The 25584-nt window shown below is 43.5% G+C and overlaps 1 protein-coding gene across 2 annotated transcripts in view; it reads right to left on the bottom strand.

Moving 5' to 3' along the window:
- The window catches only part of SLC38A1 (solute carrier family 38 member 1), a 42572-nt gene extending 18564 nt beyond the window's left edge, over positions 1 to 24008 (bottom strand). For both annotated transcript variants that reach the window (XR_010080266.1, XM_063396586.1), the window contains exons 1-5: positions 23540 to 24008; positions 14699 to 14912; positions 7059 to 7134; positions 6396 to 6511; positions 1373 to 1446 (exon numbers count right to left, since the gene is read on the bottom strand). Coding sequence is in view for 1 of the 2 variants with exons in the window: in XM_063396586.1 (XP_063252656.1) it covers positions 1373 to 1446; positions 6396 to 6511; positions 7059 to 7134; positions 14699 to 14817 (385 nt within the window). In the remaining variant the exon portion in view is untranslated. The remainder of the gene's footprint in view (positions 1 to 1372; positions 1447 to 6395; positions 6512 to 7058; positions 7135 to 14698; positions 14913 to 23539) is intronic.
- Positions 24009 to 25584: the final 1576 nt, after the last annotated feature.

Below are 25584 nucleotides of genomic sequence, written 5' to 3'. Positions count from 1 at the left end.
ATGTGTCTGAGTGACACATTAAGTTCTGGTATCCTCATCCCAGCATGTTAAGTTTTGCATCTGCAATGAGTGCAATGTAGAAAGGTTCCTCTCCAGAAAAAACCTGGCACAGCAGGATCCACGAGTCAGCCCTGGCAGCCTGGACACACTCTACTGCACTCTACTACACATTCTAAAGTTCTACTTGCCTTGACTGAACAGCCACTGGTTTAGAGGATCATTTATGGCTTCTAATGACAAAGCCCTAATTTGTTTAGTCTCAGTGTTGTATGTCTTTGGTAAAGCAGGCAAAGGTGTAAAATGTAACTAAAATTTCTCTTCAAATATCCGTCAAGCTTGTGAAACTCCTCTATTAATCGGTTTGAGTTTGTGTTAAATGTTTTTTTTTTTTTACTTGGCTGTGATGTAGGCTGATAAAAAGACTGGGCATTGTGAAGATGGTGAGATACACAGGAACACAAAGAGAAATACTGCAGATGTTACACTGGGCAGATGATTTTTTAAAAGGTAACCCATGATCAAGTTTTCTCCATATTAGCTCACAGCTAACATTTTTGCTTTGAAGTTTGTGTAAAAAGTAAGTTTGAACTTAAATGTACCAGCAACATAGAAAACAGGACTTAGATTTTTGGGAAGTAATGGGGCACAAATGTATCCACATTGAGGCACCTGTACCTAGTTTAAACAGGCAGTTGCTGACATTATACATGCTAAAACAGTAATCATGTGTGTCCAAATTGCATGTTTCAATATTACAGTATTCTTGTGAACAGATTATTTCTAAAATATGGCTTTAGGCACTGTTAACATGGAAGGAGGCTCTTGGACTTCAGAGCACAGGTCATTTGACATAATACTGTAGGCAATTTCTTATTTCTGTGTTGAGGCAGTGTATCAGTGTTACACTTACACTTCTCTCTGTAAGGAATTGTTCTCTTTTATTTTATTCTAAGAAAACTCCACCACAAAGATTATCAGGAGTTTCACACTAACCACTAAGGACAAACTGTATCTCCAGGTAAGCTTCACCATAGGCAAAGATTCATTGTATTTCATTTGCAATTTGATTTGTAATGCAAAGAAACTATATGAGCTGTTCTTTCTAGCTCACTGAAGATAACATTTCTGGGCAGCAGAATTCATTCTTTGTCATAAGTTTTTCTCTTTACAGTGATGCTGTTCTCCATTTCCATGCCATATAATCTTTAAATTCTTGTTAATTCTAAGCTTCTGACCCAAAGTGCGTCAGGCCTTCCTATTGTGTCAGCAAAGTGATAAAAACTCCACCCTACACAAAGCACTTGGCCTCATCTGAACACTTGTCACCTCTTGAATTTTACATTCTACTGTGTGGTGTAACATCTTAAATTACCTGTTTCCTTTGAACACACCAACAGGAGATGTATTGAATAAATAGACAGCAGCGTGACTGAAACCAAAAGCAGCCTAAAAAGGAATAGAAAATAAAGTTTACTAAACGAGATGAGGTCTGACATTGCAATATTTCACGTTAGGTCATGTTCCTATTGACTCTGAGATAATTTTTATTCCTCTGACAATGCAAAAAAGCCCTAAAATACATGTGATTCATATCTTGCTTGCAGTTCCACCTCGGAGGTAGAATACTCTGCATGTAGAGGGATACAACCAAATAAAACTTAGCACAGCTGCAGAGCACAGCCTCTTAGTGAGTCACATCTCCCTATATTGAAAAAAGCAAGAATAAAGACGAAATGTTGATTATCAGAGAAATGAAGATTTATCAGAGCACAGACAAGCCAGGTACATCACTCAAAATCCATTCTAAGGCTGGTTTGTTTGTTTTTTCTGGAAGTAGGATGAAAATTTAAAGGAGAGTCCTGTATTTAAAGACTTCCATACCAAATGGAAGCATCTTTTCCCAGGACATGTTTCATATGCTACCAGAGGGGTGCCCAAATGGCTTTTTATGTGCCTCACAATGCCCAAGGAGGACGAAGATGTGAGGAGTTAAGGCTGGGCTGGCTTCCCTTGGGAATAAAGGCTGCAACCAATGGCATGTACTTTGTCCAGGTAGGGATTCACGTTCCCCGACTGATGTCAGTCCTGGTCTGACATGATCCATAATTTAACTTCAGACAGAAGAATTGCAGGAAGTAATGACCAAACTGTTTGTGTAGGGAACTTGCTGGCACAAATGGTAATTCGTCAATGCCGGGGGCCAAGTGCATAAAAGCACATTTTCTCATTGCTCAATGTCTTTAATCCGAGCACCATGTGTGCCTTCCTCTCCAACACTCTGACACACAAAGACCTGATGATGTTTTCATGATGTGTGCGAAGAGCATTCAGACAATCTGTTGGCAATTCCTCCCTTTATTATGACAACTACCCTCTGGACACTGAGAAAAACAAGGCTAAAATACAAGGGAAAACAAGCTGCTGCCACAGATAGGCAGCAACACATCTTTTTCATAGGGATACATAGAAAGAACAGAATGAATAGCCTCCTCCCCCACTTTTTTATTAGTTTAGACTGGAAATACTTTAGTGCCAAATAATGACCGACTAGCTTCTTGGGGCCAGAGGAGCAGGGAGAAACATGAAGAGGTGATAGGAGGAACTGTCCTCTCACCAGCAAAGAATGATGGCTGACAATAACAACACACTCTTTGTACAGCCCTAAGGGTGTTTCTCCTCGAGAAGGTGGAGAAGGGAAGGAAGACTGCACTGGCTGAGGTCACTCTGGTCCATTTTTTATGGATTTGCTAAGCCCTGCTGCTGCCCATGTTCCCTGGCGAGCCGTTCCGCCCCTGTCTGCCTACAGACACGGCGCTCAGCCCCAGTGCTCAGCTGCTGGGGCTGACTCACTCCCAGCCCCAAATGGCTACAACTCTACATGCCAGCATCCAGTCTGTCTTAATATTAAAAGCTTCTGTTTTTCAGGCACTGAGCTCATGGAGCCTTTGCAGTGGTAAAAATAACACTCCCAAGCAGCCAGGTATTTATCTGATCTGTTGTCCTTAGCTCCCCATAGGGTTCCTACAGACACTTGGCATTTTCATTAGCACTGTATGAAAAACTTGTTTGTGCTAGGACTGTGGTATGGACAGGAATATTCGTGCCAGAACCACCCCTTGGAAAGGAATGAAAATGTCCATGCCACTCGGTCTGCACAAATTCAAAACAGAAGCAGGAGAGCTTGCACTGTAGTCCCAAAAGCACTCCCCTACTTTTTATTTTGTCTGCTTTCAAAGAAGTGCTATGGAAGCCAACAGCAGATGCAAAAGTTACCTTCCCCGAAAAGAACAAACAGTTTAGGCCAGGGGACTGATACAGCGTTGGGAAGAACAAAGTGGTTCTGTGATGCCACTGCTGTCTTCTCCTGGGTGCCACATTTACCAGGTAAACTGAAACCTGTGCAGTCTGTCCCCTCTGTGAAGTCCCAAGCTTTGGGGCCAGAAGACCTGTGAGGCTTATGCAGTTGCAAGAATTATTCCACTGAGCAGTTCTGAACCCTCTAAAGGTGCAGAGGATGGAAGAGCACAGGGTTTGCTCTTGTACAGCTTCACTGTGGGCTGGTCTGCCAGCCTGCCCTAAAACACTGCAGGAGTTACACTGCAGCTTCCTGACCCCTTCCAGACACACCCAGCAGAATGGCTGCAGTGTGAAACTTCAGCTCTAGCCTCATACTATTCCCAATCTAACAAGCCCCTCTGCCTCAGCAAGGTTTTTCAGATCATGTGCAGTGCTGGGTTAAATGCAGCTTGAAAACGCCTTGTGCTTGGCCAGCCCATATTTCTCTGCAACATGATCCGTCACTTTGGTCCTGGCTCTCCAGGATGAAACCAAAAGCAACAACAACTGCTCCTGACATCCCCAGGTAACCTCTAACTTCCCAAATTTTTTGTGTTATCTTTCTACAGCAAAGTTTTCTCTCCTTTTGCATACTGGAAATTATACTCTCCTTTTGGTCTAGGCTGTAGATATCAATAACACTTGCATTAAGCTCCTCTGAGTTCCTACCCTCACTACTTTTGCCTAGAAAGTATAATGCTTTGTTATGGCACTGTTAAGCAAATAAAATGTGTCATTACCATGTTTATTTTGCACATCTTATATTTAGGATATCAGATCTGAATTGATCCAGATGTTCATGGCACTGCACACTTCACGCTGCAGGAGCCCAAAAGTTGTGAGAGTGGAAATCAGTCAGGGTCTGCTCTGTTAGTGCTGAAAATGCCCCCTTAATTTTTCTGCATCTGCAGAATTTTGAGTGATGGTGCATGCCAATATTGGACAAAGCAATCTAGAACCTTTCCAGAATTGTGCTACTCAAAAGCAGTGATTTTAAGATCTTTCTCATGTGCAAAAAGTAGTGAAAGTATTGTTAGGACTCTAATCACCTGCAAAGCACCTGTCATAGTGACAGCAGAGCTATACATTTATAGGAAAATGAACTGAGTAAGAGTGCAAGAAAAAAATCTATCACTAAAGGACTAGGCTTAATGCTGAGATTATGGCAGGACAGCAGAACATTTAAAGCAGTTCAACTTTCAAGCGTAACTACAGACACCACATTAGGATCCTGCATCCCCAGGCCTCGAAGAGGGAAGCTCTACTAGCCTGCTCCTGCTAGCTTACTTCCTTTGATCTCAGCTGCTCTATCTCAAGGCCAACAGATCTAAAGGCTTCAGAAAGCTAATAAAAACTATTATCCACATTTAATAATTTAATAATTAATTAACCACACACGGTTAATTCTATAGAGAACAATGCTGTTATTTACTGTATGAGATCTCCATATTCATGTTTGGCAGTTCTTGTACAATGTGTACAAATCTACAGATCTACTAGTCCAGTATATTCACTGCTTGGGTTGAGCTCAGTCACCAACACACCTTGCTAGAAGTTTCTCTGGTGTTCCATCACCTGTCTGATCTACACCACTTAAAAGAAACTGCATTTTTACATCCTTTAGAACAAACAACATGTCACTTAACTCTCATAAAAACTGAAAGAATGAGAAGAGGATAGGATTATAAAAAACTAAATCAGTAAGGAGAAATTGAGGCTGCTCCTTTGCTGAGAGCGTATTATCACAGAAGAGGTGACAAGGCTGAAAAGACATAACTTTTTTTTCTCTCCTTATAGTGATGCCTTCTCAGGACTACCTAAAAACAGAGGCTTTAAGGTGTCAACAGCAGTTATTGCAATCACCAGTTTGTACTCTCAGAGATGGAGCATGGGTGGAATATTACATACAGCTTAGAGTACTGGGTAAAAAAAGCAGCAAAAATAAAGTAACTCTGTCACTCTGCTAACGAAAGATGTAAATTACAGTCCAGCCTAGGTTAGTGACAACATAACAACGAGATCTTCTATGCTCTTAAAGTATGGATTAACTCCTTTGATTACTCCTAGATTTTACCCAACTACAGCAAACTGTAAGCTGGCAGCATGGATCTAGCTATCCTGGCACAAAACTCCAGAGCAGATGGCTATATGTACCACTTTGGCCATCTACTCTGCTTTACACAGGGCTCAAATTATGTATTTCCCAAAATCCTAAGAAATCATAAAAGTTCTATATTTTTAGATTTGACATTCAAGAAATGACAATTCTTTAGAGCAATCTGTAAACTCAATAACTATGTTGAATAGTTCTCAAATATTGTAAATTATTGTATTTCTTCCCTCAATGAACATTTATCATTGAAATCTGCACACAATTCCTAACTGATTTCTTAACAATCACTTTTCAAAATGAAACGTCTCATACTGAGATCTAGAATAACACTGTCTTAGTCATTCAATGGCACTGTTTCATTTTCAAACTATTAAATTCTCCTTCATAAAAAGTCTCCTTTTTTTTTTTTTTGCTGGGGTTAAGTAGTCTCCTCAGTTCTTTTCTATACTACAGTCTTGGCTATATTTATGTTGGCTTTCAAGGACTCTCACTGAAGAAACCGTGGGAGTAAGATGGAAATATTATACCTAACACATAAAGGAATATAAATATTCTTAGTTTAAAAAAAGTGTTTATTGCACCATGCTTTGAAAAAAAACTCTGGAGATCTTGTGACACAAGTATGAACTAGGTACTAACCCACTGCAACTATTACTAGTGAATATTTTTATGTCTATGTAGCTTGCAGAGCACAGGAAAAATCCCTGTCTAGGTCTGTAGTAAATAATATTGACTTAATTTTCTCTAGCACTACAAGTAGTGTTTTTTTCTGCAAAAACATTTGACTGAAGAAAGATGTCTGAAACTTGTAGCTAATATTTTCAGGCTTGAATGCTGTACTTGATTACACATGGACTATAAATCCCTCCACTTGCTGGCAGCGCGTGCATTCTTTAAACACAGTGAAATTCCATGGAGATCAGCTACTCACCACATGAATACTTACAGAAAAAGGAGAATTCCTGTGTTGGCCAAGGCAAAAGCAAGACCCAAAATCCCACTGCCCATAATTGCATTGCTAAGGTTGAAGACGGACATTCCCAGTGAAGTAGTTCCTGGGATCTGGAGAAATAAAGACAGATGTGTCAGCAACAGCTTGGAACAGAGCAGGGAAATGCACCTCTGCTTCAAATCCCATGTTTTGTATCAGATGTAAGTAGCTACTGCTATGGAAACGACTTAATAAAAATTGTTTGAAAGAGGAGAAAGCGTGGCTGAACTCTGTCACAGCCACGCTGCTGGCTGCCCGGTAGATTTTAAACTGACCTAAGTGGTACAGGCACAGACAGCTCATTCTGCACTTCCAGTTTGAAACCCCATCTTCCACTACACCTGAGAAACATCCTGGATGTGGAATTTATACATGGTAAAGCCATAAGGAACCACCACAGCTTCCTGCCCATCAGAGCCAGAGGGATTCCCTTGCCTCAACCCAACCAATATTGCTTGGGGGTTTTGTTTTGAGGTTTTATTCAATTTTAGGCAGTTCCTACTGGAAATTGAATTTAGTTATAGTTGTGTGTGCCCAGCACTTTTGAAGACAATGTCTAAAGGCCTTTCATATACACAACATGCAGTTCATTTTGACAGAACAGTGAGACAGACTTACATATTCATCACATTTCTTCTTCTCAAGGTGGCTGTTTGTGAGACTTCTTCTGCTTTCTCGATCCGAAATAAACTTGCTGAAAGAAGTCAGAGGATTTATTTCCAGCAAGTGCTTAGAAAACATGAGCGCATTCATTCCATAAGGAGCATGTGATTACAAAATACACAATGTATAAAAACTGCGTGTGAAAAGAGGTCAAACTCATAACTGTTCAGCAAGCCAGATTATGCCTCACTGATGCAGTCTACACTGGGCATCAATAAAGGTAACATCAGCACAAGATCAGAATAAATGTGTATATATACAACATATATGTATATACAAAATGGTATTTTAGCTATTTAGGAAAGAAGCAGAACCAATTTCATGGATGGGAAAGTAATTTGTTTGCACAGAAGCTAAGAGGAGCTACTTCTCCAGGGCGCTGCAGAGGCACACGTGACAAGTATGCCCCTGCTCCCAGCCCCTGCATGTGGGGTGAGTGTCACTAACACCATTCTACAAAACAAGCAGCCATTCTCTGTGGTCAAGGGGGTTGTACTTATTCCTTTCCCTCATTATCAGGCCCTGAAGGTCCTGTGAAGCAAGCACAACAAGAAACCAAACAGACTTCTTCTTCCCTATCGACCTCAAGACGTCCAGGCACCAGCTCAATTGCTTCCTGCCTTGCCAGGCTGGAAGGTCCCAGGCACACAGACCCCCAGGCAGTGGGGATGACCCCCCCACAGAAGAGGAAACATAGCAGCATCCTGGGCACTGACTATAAAATCAAGCAGTTGCAAGTCCTAAGGGGGAACTTAGGACTGCAGCTGCCACTGGCCAGAGACAACCCCCTGTCCTCCACACCCTCTAAGGATTATGGGAGTGGCTTATATTCTTTTACACGATTTTTGAGTCAAGATTATGATTGTATACTTATACAACAAACCACAGTTTAAGATCTGACCCCATCTGCTGAGGATCTAGGTGACTAGAAATTGTAAGTCAAATTGTACTATAAATTCTGTATTATGCTACTTATAGATTGTACTGCATTGATTCTGCTTGTTGAAATCCTGTGCTATTCTAATCATAAATTCTGTGCTACACTAATCATAACACCCTGCTAAAAAATAAACCTTTAATTGTAACTATGAATTGCTGCCATCATCATTCTGGCAAGGATCCCTAAAAGATTTCACCTGTCCCCTCACTGTTGGGTGGCACTCCAAAACCCTACATTACCATTGAAACCTGAAGTTGCCACACAGGTTTGGTATGGCTGGAGTTGAGGAGGAAGGTGTGACACACATGCCAGTGCTGGCTGGCCAATCCTGAACCAGGCAACCTGCTCTGTTGGTACACTGCTCTGGGCTACTCGATTTTCATGTGTCTTTCAAAACTCAATGCTGAATTCATCCAACTGCAAAATTAAACACTTGTGTGCAGGGAAACAGAGAATAAACAGCTTTTCTTTCTCTCCACTCTTTACTTGTTCTGTGTCCTTGATGTATCCACGTTTAGGAACTTACTGTCCCCCTGTGGCAGCGTTGGCATCCTTGCGATTTACGACACTGTTGATTTGGATGAGCTGTTATTTTCTCACAGATCTTCTCTTCAGCAAACACTTTAGTTTGTATAAAGCATTCTTTCAGCTTTTCATCTTTTGAAGGTTTATGCACAATTAAGTCCCTGGCATCTTTGCTAATCCACAGACAGTTCTTAGTCTGCACTGGCTAATGCCTCAGCCAGCGTCCACGTCACATACCTAACCAGGGGCTGTCACCAAGTGCCAGAGCCCATTTTAGCTGTAGCTACATGAAATTGAAACAGACAAACAGCACTGAACACAAACAGCACCACTGTTGGTCCTTTCCCACAGTGGGAAACATCTACTGGCCAGGGATGTATACTTCAAACTGTGACTCAAGACTTTGCATCATCTCAGTACATCCAGCAGTATTCAGGCTGGTAATAAACCCATGAACTTGTAAAGACTGCTTGAACAAACTTCCCTACAGCCCCAGCTGTGGCCTGATTACCAGTGATATGTATGAGAGCACAGCTTCTAAGGCTATGGCAAAATCATGCAGCTATAATGCTGCTGACTTGGCTTCCACAGCTGACACACTGCGCCTTGTGTCTTTAACATTTTGTGTTTATGCCTTAAATCCAGGCCTAGATGGCAAAATGTAAGTAGTATTTTAGCTGGGTTTTTTTTGCAATTTTGACTCCTGCCCATTGGTCTGCTTTGATTTCCTTTATATCAACAAGAATGAACTATAGGCTTCTCCTGTATTTTTAAATACTAACTTCAGCAACTAATTTGCTGCAAAATATGGCTGAACCTCCCCCACCGTTTTATGAAGTGAAAAGCAATCACTTCTAAGATAAACTGATCCGAAATCAGCTTTCCAAAGCTCACCTTGTAGGTATTTTATCCTCACAGAATAAAATCTCAACCCAATTCAGAGCATGTGCTTTTTCTCTTTCATGTCTGTTTAAAGCCCATCTCTTGAACGCAGGCAGCAGAGTGTGAACGGTTTGAAAAAGACATTCCAGTTCTCTCTCTCAACACCCTGCAGGCAATTTGTACAGGCAGGAGCACAGAGAAAAGTTTTGTCTCATTTGGATTTGTAACTGCTCCTGGGAACATCTGTGGAATTTGCCTTCTTCTGTCATTTATGGAGATCATGTGTCATTTTAGATTTTGTCAAGAGTTATGAGAGAAGTGACTAGTCTGCTCCCCCCAGTTCTGCCCATCCCCCTGCAGCCAGTTCCCCCTTAATAATTACAAAAATAATGAATTTGTAGATACTATTATTATTATCGCCTTCTGGTATTAAAGTTCCATGAAAATGATTGTTAAAAAACTAATACATGATAAAGACAACATTTGAGTAACATTGCTTGACTATAAAAGTGACCATGGGACTTCCCATTAGAATATTTCTGACAGAATAAACAGCTTCTGCAAAGCTGGTATCTTCCATGGCCAACAAACATGTTATTTCCTTCTGGATAGGACTTTGAGAGAACTAGTCTGATTTGATAATTGATCCAAAGTACTTTCTTCTGAGTCAGTTCTAGAGTAAAACTGGAGTGGGCTTGTTGCCCAGCTGGGCTCCTCATCCACCCTGCGCTTCCCACGTCACACTGCACTTTTCTCCATTTCTGCTGTGTGATGTGTACAGGAGGACAAAGTCAGACATGGGAATGTGGGTACTGGGATCCCAGACCATGAGATCCATAGCACTGAGCCCAGCTTCTTATGGGGGACATCCCAGCCCCTGCCTCCCAGGACGGCCTGCCCAGACAGCTCAGCAGCCATGCAGTACTGGGGGCTGTGGGCTCTGCCTGTGCTGCATCTGCTGTTGCAGGCAACTTAACCTGCAAGTCCAGAGGAGAGGCCTGCCTTGGGACAATGCTTGGTGCAGCCCTACCATACAAGAGACAAGTTTTCCATAAATGAAAAATATTATTGATCTTAAATGAAAAAAAAAAAAAAAAAAAAAAGGAAAAAAAAAAAAAAAAAAAAAGGAAAAAAAAAAAAAAAAAAAAAAAAAAAAAAAAAAAGTAGGGTGGAAGGTAATTCAGTGAATTCAGCAGAAACAAATTTTATCAAGATACTGCTTTTTATAAACATTTTATTTCATTTCAGGGTGTTTTTTCCCCCTAGCACATATGAAAGGAAACATATGTTGGAATACTGGAATTTCTAGTTAAACTGTGCCATGCATCTGCTCTGCTTAATAGACGTGCTTAGAAAACAAGCCATTCATTGTCACAGAATGTTGTATTTTTGACCTTTATGAATGTGACACAAATTAAGTGAAACGCCTGTTTATGCCGGCCTCTCCCAGCCCTCCCAAGGATCAGAGGCCACTGTGAGAGGTGCTGTGGCAATGCACTGTAGCACTGCCTGTGCCATCAAAGCCTTGAGACTCCCTGACAAGCATGAAATCCATTTGCACTGTCTGTTGTCTTCATTTCAAATGCTTCACCCATCACTGAAAAGACTAACCTGTTCTTATATATTTTTGCTTTCCTGTTTTGTTTCCTGTATCACAGCTGAGTATGAACAGACCATAGAAAACTTTTCAGATATATTAATGAAATATCCTGGCCAAGATAAAATGAGCTCATTGTGGTGATGCATGAAGCCTCACAGCTGGCCTGGAAAGAATATCTTAATCTAATTATCTTCCTGGTTTGATTTAGTGCAAAGTAGAAACTTAACCTTATTGATAAAGTGGTTTAAAAAGGATGATGTTTAACTATGATTTCCAAATTTAATTTATTTAAGGACTTCAATAAGAAATGTTTGATTAAGTTGATACCCCCAAGCTAACCACTTTGGCTAAGCAGAGTTAGCCAAAAACCATTTAGCCATTTGAGATACGTTTAAACATAATTAAATTAAACTGGTATTTTACAATGCCTTAAACATTTGTTAGGGAAAGCTAGTTTTGCCAAGATGACAGAACTTTGTCCTTAGGCAGCTTCTTAAACTGCATGCTAACTTAAGCAGTGGCACAGATTTCCAAGGCAGGCATGAACAAGAAATGCAGAGGAAAGCTTGACCTGACTTACACTATGAAACTTGGACCAGATCTTAGCATACTTACTAACAACTTCGTTAACTGAACAAGGGGTGCTGACAACTTACTAGCAGCTGTAAACCAAGACAGGCATTCAGACATCAGCTTCCTGAGAGCAGTGTCAGAGTTATAATTAACGAGTAAGTTATCTAAATACTGATTTACAATTATGTGCAGAGATGGTAAAAGTTGTGTAGCCAGGAGACAGTTAATAGTCACAAAATCTATGTCTGGGTTTCATGCAAATCTCTGAATTGACATTTTCAGAAGACATTCCCATTCAACATCTGCATACAAAGGAAAATCCCTCTTAGCACACCCTCTTCAAATCAACACCCCTCCAGACATATAGCTATATATTTAGGCCCAGAAAAGGCTGGAAAGTCAAAGGAACACATAGGATTCTTTTCTAAGATCAATAAATATTTGGAGTTTACAGCCAGATTTGGGAACAGCCTGTGCCTGGTGTACCATCTCTAAAAGACTCTTAAAAAGTTGCTCTACATTGAGCTTGAAAAGCTATGTGCTGAGAGGAAAAAATTTTAAAATTAAATACAGAGAGCAAAATGAAACAGGCTAAAACAACAAAAAAGTAAGTTGGTTAAAAATTACAGATCTTATCTAAAGCTCAAGTGAAATCAACAGAAAAAGTCCCACTGATTTTGATGGACTTGGGCATTTTACAAGGACTCACATCACATGCCAGGCAGCACGAAATGTGTTGTTCCCTATGCCTGTTAACCTCTTACTCCATGGAAAAAAGGTATTTGCCAAAGCAGTTATAGAAAGGGATAACCACATCCTTTCAGGATGCATTCAGCACGGGTGCAGAGCAGGATGTGCCTGCTGGTCACACGTGACGGCGTGGAGGTGTGTGCCCACGGCAGTGGCTGTGCTGGCTCAGTGACAGCCTCAGCCCCAGGGCACGCTGGCAGGGCTGCACTGCTGCCAGCGTGCTGCTGCACTGCTGCCAGCGTGCTGCTGTGCTGCAAGTGTGCTCAGTGCAAGCTGCCTTGAACATGAACAAACTGGGATATACAGGGCAAAATGGTCGTGCACGGGATGCAAGCACTGTCCCATGGGTGCCTGGGCAGATGGCTGAGAGAACCATAATAGACTATATCCTATAGCCAAATGAGGGATCCTCCTTCTGCAGAGGAAGTAAGTTCTGCACAAAGGAAACCTGTGGAATATGTCAATCTGCCCTAAGAGCCAGAACAGTAATCAGAAATTCCACCTCTGAGTTTGTGACCCTCTCTCCTCACTCCACTTTTCTTCCTCCTTTTGCAGGCAGTCTGGATCCATCCCAGAGCGTGCCACGCTTACTGTGCCCTAACTCCACAAAGCACACAGTGACCACAGAGGAGCAGGCACATACAGCACGCTCCCTCCCCACCCTCCATAAACATTCACTGACAATGAAACGCCAGCAGGGCTTTTCCCCCTGTAACAGTTACTGATGGCATCAGCCACAGAGCTGGGGAGGCACAGCCAGCCCGGTACAGCCACTCCTTGTCTCAAGGATATAAATCCTCAACAGGCTCCAGGGAGTGAATTTACTACAGTCAGCCCTTAAGCTCCTCTCCTTACAACATGAACCAGCAGGAAAGCAAGCAGGTTCATACTGGAACTGTTTTGTTTTGGCAAAGTTGGAGGGCTTTTTGTCTTTCTCTTGCCCTTTTTTTTTTTAACAGAAGTGGTTTGTATTTCACTTTGGCACTTCCCATCAAAGCAGTTGCATCAGAAAATTCCTGACCAGCTCTAATCTTCAGCAGCACAGCTGCGCTGTGGTCACAGCACCACCCGCCCTGCTGGTGTCGGCCCTAGGACTTCCCCTGGGGCAGGCTGGCACCCTCCTGCCCCTCCCCTGCCACCAGCCCGGGCCCCCTGCTCTGTCCCACGGTAAGGCTGGCTGCTTTTGCTCTGTGAGTGATGTGCACATCGCCGGGTGCTTCTTCCCACACCCCTCACCCTCTTCGTCCACCCACGCAGTTGCGAGTCCCACAACTGACTCTAACCTCATCTGGAAAAAAAAAAGCTCTGAATTTTGTTTTAACACTAGAAAGTGAGTTTCTCATGTAGCTGGAGAGGATGCTGCCAACAGGAAGAAAAGGCAAGAGAAGAAGATTTTCGAGGTCATAAAGTAGGTGGTGGCAGCCCTGCAGAAGGGAGCAGAAGGATGTGCCAGGCTTCCCGGCAGGGCTGGATGCCCATCCAGGCACTGACTGGCCCTGTGCTCCACCTTGGTTTGCAATATTTGAACAGGAAGTTTGATCAAAACAGAGCTTCCTATTTTACAGCTCACAAAATACAAACAGGGTCTGTCAGCAGGTCTTTGCTGTAAACTGGCTGGCTCAGCACCTGTTGGAGGCTGGCAGGAAGGGCTGGAGAACTGCTCTCTGGTGGAAAAGGCAGCTCTCCAGAAATGACTGTAAGCTTATAGAAAAAGCCAACAGCCTAGTAATTGTATTGGTAATAACCGTAACTAATAATTTTCACCAATATTGATGCATTTTTAAACTTGATCTGAGTTAGGTGTAAGACTCTGTTTTACCCTCTTGCCACCTCTGCCTCAAGGGAGAAAACCACCTGCCCAAATTGCAAAGACAGACTGGAACTACATTTGCTGCCACCCACAGTAGCTATGACTCCTCAGAAGCTTGGATACTTGCATGGAGGTGGTCAGGAGTTAAAATTGTCATATCAGAGATCAAAGATCAACTAAGAGACTTCCCCAAAATTATGCCATCGTATTGTTATTACTTCTTTGCTGTGTGCAAGCAGATATTCAAAAATTCTAGATTTTTTTCTGCATTATATGTTTGTGAATTTTATTAGACTAATTTGAAAGATTCAAAATGATGAATAAATTGCTACTCTGTTTGCTTTATCTGCTATTGCAGCCTATGCCCAACAGATGTTACGTATGAAATTCAAATTACATCTTCAAATGGAGCATGACTTGGTAATGAATAATTCAAGACATATACTGAAAATTAGAATGCTGTTTTTAAACAGTGTGTTTCTTAGCAGAGGCAACATCAGTGGAAAAATACTCACCTATTTATCTGACCATTCTCCACCTCTGTGAAATCATTTGAATCATTGCTGATGTTATCATCTTCAGGGACAGTCATATTCTGCAATTCGGTCAGTTCTAATCCAGCTTTGAAAGGCATGCTGAGTGAGGAACTGTGCCTATTCAAGTAGTTCTTCAAATACTAGTGTTTGGTTGGTATCTCGTGGGTAAACTGCAGCCAGTGTCAGCAAAAACCTAAATAAAACAAAAGAAAAAAAATCCAAGATGTATACCACCAACAGCAGGCAATATCACCCTGAGAAACCAGTGAAAGCTGCACAGGAGGGACATCCATACCAATCAATTTAGTACCGTTAGATGGACCTCAGGTTATGACCTAAATACACTGCAGAACACTAGTAAACTTGTATGTCTTAATGAGATCAACCTCACTAATCTTATAAATTTACCCTGTCCTGCAATCAATTGCTGAAGACAGTATTTATTTTTTTAAAACTTATGAGCAAACCAAGCCTGTTTGTTTCAGGAAAAAAGATTAATCTCCTACAAATTAAGGAATAAAAATTATTTGCTTGACCAAGTCCCAATTCAATATCTGGTGTTTGTCTTCTGTATGTTCACCACTCTTACTTAAAAATATAAAATACATCTCCATGCTGATGCTAAGTGGGATAGAAAGAGGGCTAGAGTCATCCCAGTACTCTGTTCTACTAATAGATGTATTCTACCTGTTACCAATTTCTGGAAAAGCAGAGGTGCAGTGGATGTTTTGTTTAAGTTTTTGGATGGTTAAACTTGTTATGAACAAGGAGAGAAACAGAAAAAACCTAAACCCCTAAGCTCATGTATTACAGACAGAAAGAGCAATGTATACCTTGTGTCAAGCAGTTATTATCTAGAGATCAGGTGATCTCTCCTCTGATAGCTGTGTTCCATAAAAGCACAGAGAGTAACACCAAAGGCAGATCAGAGAAGTCTGCCACAGTGACATACTTCCTCATCAGCAATGCAAATCAACTGAAAGACCAATATTTTCTGGAGTCCAACCACTCTCAGCTGAGCTACAACTCCAGCGTGGTAGTGAGGCAACAGTATGTTACTCACAAACAAGCTCCTGCACCACAGCTCTCTCAATTCCCATTTTGTGAATGAACTTCCTGCAGTTATTGCCAAACAACTATTCAGCCTGGGGTACACGGTGAACCCTCAGATACCAGATTAATTTGGGGATATTCTTAAACTCTCAGGGCTACCTCAAAGCCATCAAATTGCTTGCATGCAACCAAAGAGGCATGAGCATCCCCAGTTCTTGCAGGGCGAGACAGAAGGATGTAGTTCTCTTGTTCAGTTATGACATCTGCCTGTTTCAAATTAAGTTTACAGAAGCCAGTACTTCTGTTTCATACCACATCCCCACCACGCAGAAGACGGCTTTGCAAATGAACAGTTTTTTCCCTGTAAATACTTTCTCAGAAATGCCATTTTAGAGTTCACATGTGCTCTTCACAGTTCCTCAGGAGCCCACCCTGTCCAAACTTCAGGTGCCAAGTTTAAAGGCTAGCCTGGAGGCTAAGAGCAGGGCAGGATCCCTTCTCTTCAACTCAAGGAGCAGCCATGCATGTGATTATGGTGGCAAACACCACATGGTGCAAGGGTAGAGTTTGGGGTGGATGAGCTGGGTACTTTTCAACTCCTCTGCAAAAGAGATTTCCACTACAGATACCAGGAGAAAATTGCTCAGGTATTAAAAACACTAGCACAATAAAATACTAAAAAAAAAAAAAAAAAAAAAAAAAAAAAAAAAAAGATTTAGGCTGCTGATAAATAAATGCAGACTGGCAAGCAGAGGGTGGTTTTAGCATTCTGGAACATTCTTCCCAGAGGCTGCAGGGATAAAACAGTCTACCTATTTTGGAAGAGAAGCACTATCTTTTTATAAAAGGATAAAGCCACAGGAGATGGTGACTGCTGAGGTGGCAAGGACCAAGCCCACTGAATTCTGAAGTTTCTTGTGACCATGAGTTCCTAAAATAAACAATTTCTTAAGAGACCTGGCAACCTCTGTACCAGGATGTGTGTCCCCTTGCATTTTAAAGCCTGTGTGAAGGTTCATCCGAGATTCAAGCAGAGAAGCTTTTCCTTTGGGCACGGTTTTGCATCACGATGCCCAGGAGGATTTTCAGAACTGCCTTGACATTGCCTGTGCTTAATAAATTCCCCATGCAGTGTTTCAAAAGCAGGTGCTGAAATTAGCAGCGGTGTGAGGTAAGCAGCGCACTGGAGAGCTGGCTGCACACTCACTGACGTGTGGCTCCAGCTTCGCTCTCTGCCCCTCTGTCCCTGAAGCACTGGCAGGAACACAGCTCCCTGCTTTATTCCCAAGGAATCTCTGCAGCACAAGAGTGCAGCACAAGCTTCGTCTGTTTCAACCAAAACCGTGCTTCTACAGAAAACTAACTGAATGGAGACTTTTCACAAGGGCACGCAGCGATAGGACAAGGGGGAATGGCTTTAAACTGAAAGAGGAGGGGTTTAGGTTAGATATTAGGAAGAAATTCTTTACTGAGGGTGGTGAGGCACTGGAACAGGTTGCCCAGAGAAGCTGTGGATGCCCCACCTCTGGAACTGTTCAAGGTCAGGCTGGATAGGGCTTTGTACAACCTGGTCCAGTGGAAGCTGTCCTTGCCCACAGCAGAGGGGTTGGAATGAGATGATCTTGAAGATCTTTTCCAACCCAAACCCTTCGATGATTCTACAGGACAGAGCAAAATCTTAGACCAAGCTGTAGCACCAGCAATCATTTCAGCAGATTCCATGTTTCAGTCAGACAAGTTGCTCCTGAAGCATCATGACAGTGGGCACATCTCTGAATATGTGTCAGGTTCTTGCTAGACTGATTTACTAAGAAAACACCAAAACAATACCCTGAAACAAACAAACAAAATCTTGAATGAAATAATGCATAGCACTTCCAAGTATGAGAAAACCTGATCTCAGTGTCAAAACATGAGGAGGGTGAGGAGAGACTGGTGGGGCCGGGAACTGAAGTTATCATTGTCATGGCATGAACTCATCACAGATCTTTGGCAAAGCAAAACCAACATGTCCTCTGCACTTCCATCTATAAAATTAAGATGACAATAGTGATACTAATGTTCAGTGAACTATTTGAAGATTCAGAGACAAAAGGTGATACAAGTGTGATACCTGGAATAAAACACTAAGCAAATCACAACATTTTTGCAATGATAACCTTATTTTAGAGATATACAGGGAAAACTCTTTGTCACTGCTAATTACTCTGGGCACTCTCCACAGTCAATGGAATATAGGTGGTCACATAAATTTCATCCCCAAATCACCTACTCTAAACTTCAAGTTTCACCCATGTGACAAATCAGAATCTAAATAAAATCTAAACTCCCAAAGGTTAGGGTTCATATCAACTAGCTTAATGCCCTACAAGTCAAGTGACCACTCTAGGCCTGTCACTCAGCCTCCACAGCTGAGCCTGGTGCTGCTGGAGGACAACTCCCCTGACCCATGGGAACTGAGCTGTTCCCTGCAATTGCAACAGCTTTGCTCCCAAAAGGAGATTCAATGCTGGGATAGCTGAGCTAAACAAGCTGCCACCTCAGGTGTACGTGCCAGTAGTGCTGTGAGAAAAAAACCCAAAATTGCTTCAAATAATAAAAATTCACCATATGTTGATACTAAGCTATATTGGAAGCACCAGGGTAATATTTGTACTTTTATGGCCTTTTCATTCAAGAAATGTCTTAGAAGAAATGCAAATAAAAATGCTACGTTGGCAAGAGTTCTTAGGCTGAGCTTTATTCCTAATTCACATATAAAGCCAGTAAATAATCATGTGAATAGTGACTGCAGAAATCCCAGTCACCTCAGTCACTGTGCCTACTACTCTGCTCAGCCTTAAACCTCTCAAAAGGAAAACTTCCAGAGCTGCCATCAAACCTCTTTCCAGACACACACCTAGTAAATCATAAAGGACAAATGAGAATTTTGCTCTTACTTCAAATTTTTCTAGTCAGATGGGCAAGCTCTCCTTCTTGAAGAAGGCATCACCCCAAGAGAAATTCAGCTAATGAGTCCTCAAAATGAACCTCAAGGATCTGTATTTGGTAGCTGACCCCACTCCTCTGCTTAGTAGGAAAAGTACTGCTCTGGCCTAGGAGTTTAGCTTTCTCTTTAAACATCCCATGATATGTCTTGTAAAAGCCATTACAGATAATTTATTTGTTGTGTGCTCCTTGCAGGGTATGGGAAAGATTACAACTGGTCACAACTTCAGGAGGACTATGAGATGACACAAGAAGATCAAATGAGTTTATAATTTTCAAGGATACCGAGACCTTCACAAGCCATTAAAACACATTCCAAGAACTGTGGTCATTTTCTCTGTTGACCTGTGAAACATAAAAAAAAAAAAAAAAAAAAAAAAAAAAAAAATTATATATATCTTTCCCGGCAATTCCATTTTCCTGAACTGTTAAAATTCCACAAGAGCAATAATGAGATCAAAAACTTTATGTTTGGAAAAAAATATGATAATACAGACAGCCTATTTCTTCTGGTTTACACATGAATCTTTTCTAGGCCATCCATGGAAGAGGTATAATCTCAGAAAACACTTCCCCAGAAGCTGTGTTTCCAGAAAGAACATCATCACTCCTGGTAGTAATCACAACGGCTTAATTCACATGCCTTTTTTTTCCGTATCCTGTAATTGACACAGTTCCAAAAGTGTCATCTTAAGGCACATGGCTGCTCAGAAGCTGACCTAGTACGAGAGAGGCATTTGTCTAAGTGGTCAAACTGCACAACATCCAGTCCATCTCTGGGTATGGTTTTTGCAATGTGCCCTTTCACTGGGCACTTCATTCACTGTGCGCTTCCCGCGGTCAAATGGTCTTGGGCTTGGGAAATATCCAAGGCACACTAAGCACATTTAACTATGGAATTCAAGATAATTTGCTCAAAAGACAAAATGTGACTCAACTTTCTTCTCAAAGGGAGTTTTGCCAAGAACTCCTCTTGGTTGGTTACAAGTCATCAGAACCCTGCGCTTGAGTTTCGCACAAGCTGTTTTTATTCCTGCAAAGCCCAAGATGTGATAAGTCTTTCTTTGCTCATACTTTTGAAAGTTTTCTCAAAGAAGAGCAATATGACCGGTAAGACACCATGGATATAAATAATGAAACACGGAGACTGAAACTCTGCGTATGGACTATTCACTTAAATGACCAAAACCAAGAATAGGCTTTGTACGTAACAGTATCACGCTGGGAGGCAGGGAAGCAACTATCTCCTTTTTGTTCTGCATTAGTGACACATGACATGGGGGACATAATGCTCCAGACTTACTCCTCGTCTACAGGAAGGACAAAATCGAGAGATTAGAGAAGAGCCACTGAGATAACAAAGAGCTTGGAAATTAGACTGACTCACATGCACTGAGCAAACATCTGCAGTGCTTGAAATGTCATTGCCTCCAGCTCCTCAGCTCTGCCCCTCTGCAGCAGGCTGCAGCCACAGGAGCAGTGGAAGGAAGCAGGTTCAGCCTGGCCCCAGTGGTGCCCCAGCCGGGCCCAGGTGCCCCAGAGAACCAGCAAGGTGCTGGCACAGCCTGTCCTGCCAGGATGAGGGCAGCGTGGTGCCAGAAGGCTTCGAGCTGCTGCAGCCATTTGTTTGGTGTCCACAAGCCACCGCCTCTCATGCCCAGGCTCCCCTCCCTCAGGGCCCCCACGGCATGCAGGATGGAAACAGTTAAAAGATAAGATGGGGGGTGGGAAAACAAGTGGCAGAAGTCTTGGGAAGGAAGCTCAGAAAAGGCTGCTATAAAACAGAAGTGATGAGAACAAATGTGGATTGTCAACCTTTCTCTTGGTAGTGCACGACCTTGTGCCGCAACAGGAAAATGTTCCTGCTCTGGCCCATCACTCTCCATGCTGCCCTTCCATGAGGCCATAAAGAACGGGAAGACAGTCCCAAATTAAGTCTCGACAGGCTACTCAGCTGATCAAAGGCAGGCAAATAAGAAACCATAAAATCCCAGTCTGATTCACCAAGTGATTCATTACTTTAGGCAAAACACTTAAAGATGAGCCATAAAGGAAAATGGTTTTAAGTACATTTTTGTTTTGAGCCCTTCCCAGTCAATTTAGGAAAGGCATTTGGCAGAGGACTATAGTCACATTTTTTCCTAATTATATTTCTTTGTGAAATCCTCTCAACAGCCTTGGTTTTCAGAAGAGATCCCACAACACACCACCACAAATAAATGCACTCTTGTCTTCCACAGAACGTGGAAATGCTGTATGAGTGGGGTTTTATGGGTCACTGCAACAAAACACACTATCCAGATGTATTTCTAAGGGTTAAACAGCAGCTCTGAAATTCCCATTTAAATAAACTTTTGTACTACAGGAGGAAGAATCCTTTGTATAAGTTCATGTGTAACTCACTTTTCTTCTGCCCCGGTTTACAAGTAATTTCTCTGCCTCAGTTTTCTTGACTGTAAGAGACTCAAAGCAATATTTAGCTGATAAGCTTGGGCAAATATTGAAAGAGTTAACTGCAAAACATGAAAAAGCTGTCATTTTTCCCAAGTGCAGCTGCTCAAACTTCTTGGATTGGATTAAGGTCACAGCAGTAAGTATCCATCAGAAAGAAAACTGAATTCAGGCTTAAAATATTTAAATATTTCCACCACATCCACTTGCCTTCACAATACAAACTTCTGAGTGATGGTTATTATCATGTCACTTGCTATGCAGATTCCAAGAGAAATGAGCAAGATGCGAAAAGGGAGAGAGGAGCACAGAAGAAAGGAGAGTCCCATTTCTGCTCGGTCACCATTCTTCCACTGCTAAGAACAAGCTCCCAAAACAGCAAACACAGACAAGATGTAGGACAGAGAGCCAGGAGGAGCAGCCTGCAAGCAGGAAGGCCGAGAGAGCACTGCCTCCCCTTCCATCCTTTAAAACCCTTGTAAAAAGCAGGATCTGGGCACGAAGGACAATTGATCCTCCATGTTTTACAGCAGCCTGCAGAAAGCCTCAAACTCAGGGGATAATCATCTTCACACGGGTATGTGCAGCTTGGTGCTCACTGCCAACAACTGTCTCCCATCCTCACCCAGCCTGGAGAGCCCAGTTGGTCCAACCACAGCATAAATAGGCTCAAGCGACAGGACAGAGGATGCTGCAGTGTGCTTCAGTGAAGTGCTCTCTCTATGGTGCCTCTCGAGAAAAACCCAACCTTCCAAAAAGGCAAAGTCAAATAGGAGTCATTCGGTGAAGCAGATCCCGTTTTAGTCAGTGAATTTCCACCGGGCCTCAGCAGAAGGCCTGTGCTTCCCAGCAATATGGCAGCTCGGAGATTTCACGCAGGTTTGCAACGCGGATCCCAGCGCCATTTCGGCAGGGGCTCCCAGCCTGGAAAGGGCACTTAGTGATGCCTGTGTCCTTCAGCAACAGATGGAATTTCCTTATAGAGGCTTTTTAAACAAAGTTGGTGCTTTGGTAGCAAAAGAAGTAAAATTTACATGGAGGATGCTGTTTCTTTCTCCCCCAGTAGCTGTTTTCCCTTCTGATCTATGATGGTTAGACACAGAATGTAGGGAATTTTTGCTTTTTTTTTGTTTTTGTTTTTTATTCCTGCAATATATTTTATCAACTAATCCATATCGTTTTCTTACGCTTTACCTTTAGAACAATGTCCGTTCTGTTATTTTGCCTTTCAAGCACAATTAAAAGCCAAACCAACCTGAAGGTGAACGAAGCACAGCACAGGTTCCTATTTATAATTTGGGCTAGAGGTTGGTAGAAATGCCCCACAGCAGTCAGGGACTCCGAACAGCCTACGGACACGAGGTGAGTTCAGCTGCTGGCAACGGGAAACTACAGCTTCTCCTACCACAAAACCAGCTGCCCGATCCAGGGTCTATTTCAATCCTTCCAATGTCACATACACAAAGCACGGCTCTGCACACCTCATCGCCTCCTCTCTCACAAGGAAAGCCACATCCTAGCCACAGGTTGCATTACGAACTCTGCAAAACAATGGAACAAGCCCCCTGCCCCAAGGGCGAGCCGGACGTACACACACGTGAGCCCGTGCACCCCGGGCATTCACTGGGGCCTCTTTTTGTTCTCGCCTCGGCTCTCTCAAAGCGACCACCTTAGCTGTTACTATGTATTTACGAGCACCACGCACACGCGTGCGCGCCGTGGGCCCAGCCTGCATTTTCCAAATACCGTAAAACTTGCCTGGACCCCACGCCGGTGCTGGGTTTGAGGAAAGGCAGGAATGTTCCCCGGGCACGGCCACACCGCGGCCGCGCACCCTGCGGGGGCTGCGGCACCCGCCACCCGGCCGTCATGAGGAGCAATCATTTATTATTACTATTTTTTTTTCTTCGCTGCTAGCGGTAGCCGCGGACTGCCAGGTTTTTGCCTTATTTCCGCGGGTTTTGTTTGTTTGTGGGTTTTTTCCATGCCCTCCTCAGCAGCCGGCGAGGGCAGCATCGCCCCCCGCCTCCGGCGCGGCAGCGCGCCCCAGCCGCGGGGAGATGCCGCATGGCCGCCCCGGCCCCGCAGCCCCGCCGGGCTCCCCGGCCCCGCCCGGCTCCCCGCGGGCGTTTTGGGGCTCGCACCGGGCAGCACCCGGGGCTGGCAGACACGTTGTGCGGGTGAAGGGGGAGGGTGCGCAGACGGCGGGGACAAAGCGCGGGCGGCGGCGGGCTCCGGGCTCCGGCCCGCGCTGCGCGGCCGCGGCGCGGAGACAAAGGGTGCGCGGGGAGCCCCATCCCTCCGATTGCGTTAGCTGCTGCTGCCTACCTTCCCCAGGAGCCGCGGGGCCCTCTGAGAGGCGATCCACCTTTTCCGCCGCGATCCGGCTGGAGAACCCCGACGAATAATTACAGGGATAAAAATAAAATAAAATTTAATAAAAAAAGAAAAAGAAAAAGAAAAAGAAGAAGAAGAAGAAGAAGAAGAAGAAGAAGAAGAAGAAGAAGAAGAAGAAGAAAAAGGGGTGAGGAGGGGGAGAAATTAAACTGGCGAAACGAAAACGGCGAGGAAGATGCCCTTCTTCCTCCCGCCGCGGGTGTGTGCATGTGGAGGTGGGCGGGCGGGCTGGCGGGAGCGCGCTGGCGCGCCGCCGCGCTGGCCGGGGCCGCGCTTCCAGGTGCTGCGGGGCGCGGGGGCTCCGCGGGCCGGCCGCTCACACGTGTCCGGACAGGGGACCCACGGGCCCTCCGACACGACCAGCTCCCCGGCCGCATGGACGCTCAGCAGCTTTCTTAAAACAAACAAACCAACCCTGATTTTTATTTTATTTTATTTTATTACTCTTTTTGCAACAGACAATAATTTTTCTCTACTTTTTCACGTCACAGTTGGCCACGGGAGAACCCCTCCTGGCAGGCAGGCTGGATTTTTGTGGCTTGAAATGGCTACGGAAGATCTGGCATTATTGTGTTAGCCGATATCCTGTTTTGTCATGCGAAATGCATATGCTGAAAATGCTGCCATTTGTGCAAGAGGTCAGAGCATTTCCTGCTGGGGCAAGACACCTTCCTTAAAACGAACGGGGAGTTCAATGCACAGATGATTTGCTGTAGCTTGTTATTCCATATTAATATCTAGAAAGCTATGAGCTAATATCTATGAGCTTTTTTGGCTTGGAGAAAACTTCAGGAACTAACCTGAAGCAGGATGGCATTGCAGCTGTCCTTGGCTCCCCCCTCTGCAGAACACATGACTTGCATGGGATATCACAAGGCAAAGAATGAAAGGGTGATGGAACCTGTGGGTTTGGGCGCAGTTTGCCTGGCCACCCATGGAGGGTAATGGCTTCTGGGAAGCTTTCATGGCAACTCTTTCAGAAGCTTTTTGAGGTGCTTGCTCTGGAATTTCCACTACTGGGTCTCCTAAATGTCAGGCCAAAAAGGCAGATGACACACATGAAGAACTGTGGTTTTCAAATTACTGACTTTGCATATACAAATTGGATTCCTGTTTTGGTGCTTTCACCACATTTTTTCTTTTTTCAATAGAGCAGTTCACAGAATCATAGAACAGTTTGGATTGGAAGGACCTCTAATGGTCATCTAGTCCAACCCCAGCAATGGACAGGGACATCCTCAACTGCATCAAGTTGCTCAGAATTCCATCCAGCCTGCCTTTGAATGTTTTCACGAGTGGAGCATCCACCACCCCTCTGGGCAACCTCTTCCAGTATTTCACCACCCTCTTTTTCCTTATATCCAATATAAATAGACCCTCCTTCAGTTTAGAAACATCACTCCTTGTCCTATTGCAACAGGCCCTGCTAACAAGTTTGTCACTCCTTCCTGTAGGCCCCCTTTAGGTACTGAAAGGCCACAATAAGCTCTCCTTGGAGTCTTCTTTTTCCCAGGCTGAATAACACCAATTCTTTCATTTTTTTCTCATAGGAGAGGTGCTCTATACCTATGATCATCATCGTGGCCCTACTGCTGCAGCAGCTTCATGTGTCTCTTGTGCTGAGGACACCAGAGTTTGCTGAATGTGAAGCACTGTGCAATCAGTAATTTAATTAATGCCTATTGCACCCTGCTAGGACAAGAGCCATACCATCCCAGTATTGAGAGTGAAGCCTGAGGAAGGGCTAGCTGAACAATGGCATTAAGGCAAGGGCTGATCTTACAACCCTACTCATGTGATTAAATCTCTCACATCAGAGTCATATGCAGTTCCAGAGAAATTTAAGATTGACAAGAATGTGGGACTGGATTCCAAGTCAGGGGCTTCACTCCCCACCCAGCCCTCAATGCAAGGTGCCGTGCCTGAAAGCAGAGAAGCAGGTATTTGCAATTCACTCTGATTCAATTAGACTTCTA

This window comes from Prinia subflava, chromosome 4 (assembly GCF_021018805.1).
Source record: "Prinia subflava isolate CZ2003 ecotype Zambia chromosome 4, Cam_Psub_1.2, whole genome shotgun sequence".
Lineage (NCBI taxonomy): Eukaryota > Metazoa > Chordata > Aves > Passeriformes > Cisticolidae > Prinia > Prinia subflava.
The sequence above is the reverse complement of the archived record's forward strand: the minus strand, read 5'-3'. Positions and strand labels throughout refer to the sequence as shown.